This window comes from Myotis brandtii, unplaced genomic scaffold (assembly GCF_000412655.1).
Source record: "Myotis brandtii unplaced genomic scaffold, ASM41265v1 scaffold8, whole genome shotgun sequence".
NCBI lineage: Eukaryota > Metazoa > Chordata > Mammalia > Chiroptera > Vespertilionidae > Myotis > Myotis brandtii.
Genome location: NW_005371219.1, coordinates 11023969 through 11025559, shown reverse-complemented (window position 1 = coordinate 11025559; position 1591 = coordinate 11023969). Strand labels below are relative to the sequence as shown.

The 1591-nt window shown below is 39.6% G+C and overlaps 1 protein-coding gene across 1 annotated transcript in view; it reads right to left on the bottom strand.

Annotated features, from left to right (window-relative positions):
- Nucleotides 1-1114, bottom strand: part of HACE1 (HECT domain and ankyrin repeat containing E3 ubiquitin protein ligase 1) — an 83973-nt gene extending 82859 nt beyond the window's left edge. The window contains exon 1 of the mRNA XM_014531354.1: nt 1052-1114. Coding sequence (XP_014386840.1) covers nt 1052-1080 — 29 coding nt within the window. The 5' untranslated portion in view covers nt 1081-1114. The remainder of the gene's footprint in view (nt 1-1051) is intronic.
- Nucleotides 1115-1591: the final 477 nt, after the last annotated feature.

Below are 1591 nucleotides of genomic sequence, written 5' to 3'. Positions count from 1 at the left end.
ATATTCTATCTACACTAATAAAAGAGAAACATGCAAATTGGTGTCACTCTGCTAAGCCCACCAGCCAATCAGAGGAGTATGCAAATTAACCCAGCAAAGATGGTGGTTAATTTGCATACGCAGGCACTGAGCGAAGACTGAAGACTGAAGACTGAAGCGGCCACAGGGGAGAAGCCAAGCCTTGAAGTTTGGCTTTTCCGCTGCAGCCGGACCAAAGGCCTGGGTCCCGGGTGCCGGAGGAAAACGGGTGCCGGCAGCCAGGGGAAGGAAGGCCTATTGCACGAATCTTAGTGCAGCGGGCTTCTAATATATATATAATGTTTTCATTGATTTCAGAGAGGAAAGGAGAGGGAGAGAGATAGAAACATCAATGATGGAGAATCATCTAATAGCTTCCCCCTGCATTCCCCCTGCTGGGGATGGAGTCCACAATCTGGACAGGGCATGACTAAATCTAACCGTGACCTCCTGGTTTATAGGTCAACACTGAACCACTGAATGACACCGGCCGGGCTCCCCTAGAATACTGAGAAATAAGGAGAGTAGGGCTGGCTGCTTCCCTTGCAGAAACCTGAGCCCATGTATATTAATTTTGTCCAAATAAGAAAATCAAAGACAAAAAAACACATTTTAATAATATCAGATAGGAGGTTTAAAGCAAAAAACTTGTTTCAAAATATAGTTTTCCTTCACTTTCTTCTCACTACACCAAATTACCTAATGGCTAACCATAGCAGAGCTGTCTGCTGCAAGTGTAAACACCTCATCCCACAGTCAGATAACTGTACCTTATATGACCAACCAAATACCTGACTTAATATCTGACTATTCATTTAGAAAATCTCTTACCATCAGATCTCAGAAAATCTTTTTTCTTAATTCACAGACAGAAAATTATAACAGGTTAAATAACTTGCCCCAGGACAACATCTATGAACAAACTGTGTGTGTGTATGCACGTGTGCATGCGTACATGTGTGTATATTAGTACACGACATTTAGATAAATTTATACCTCTCAAAAAGTATAAATTTGTAAAATAGAAACTCACCTGTGTTGATCAGCCATAACCATTGGCATTAATGTATAAACAGCAGTTTCATTATCTGAGTAAAACAAAAAAAAACAGAAAAGAATTCATTTATCTCAGACTTTATCCAAAGGGTAATACCTAAAATTATCTTAAAATTTTCTTAACTCCACCTAAAAAGTGAGAAGAGGTAAAAAGTTAAGGTTAGTGAAGAATACCACAGGTATTGCAAAATTTGCAATGCATATTTTCTTATCCTCTCTAATGCTCATTCCCTCTACATCACCACAAAACTTCTTAGCTTCTAGATCTGAGGGAAAAATTAGAGCCCTAACAATTTCTGTAGCTTTAACAACTAAAATTTCTTTTAGTTCCAAAGAGGTGTTTATTGACTTCATGTTTTATCATACTTACATGTACTTTGGGGAAACTTATCCTATCTAATAAAAGAGAAACATGGTAATTAGCCGTACAGCCGCTACCCTTCCCATTGGCTAATCAGTGAGATATGCAAATTAACTGCCAGCCAAGATGGCGGCCGGCAGGCAGGCAGCTTGAAGC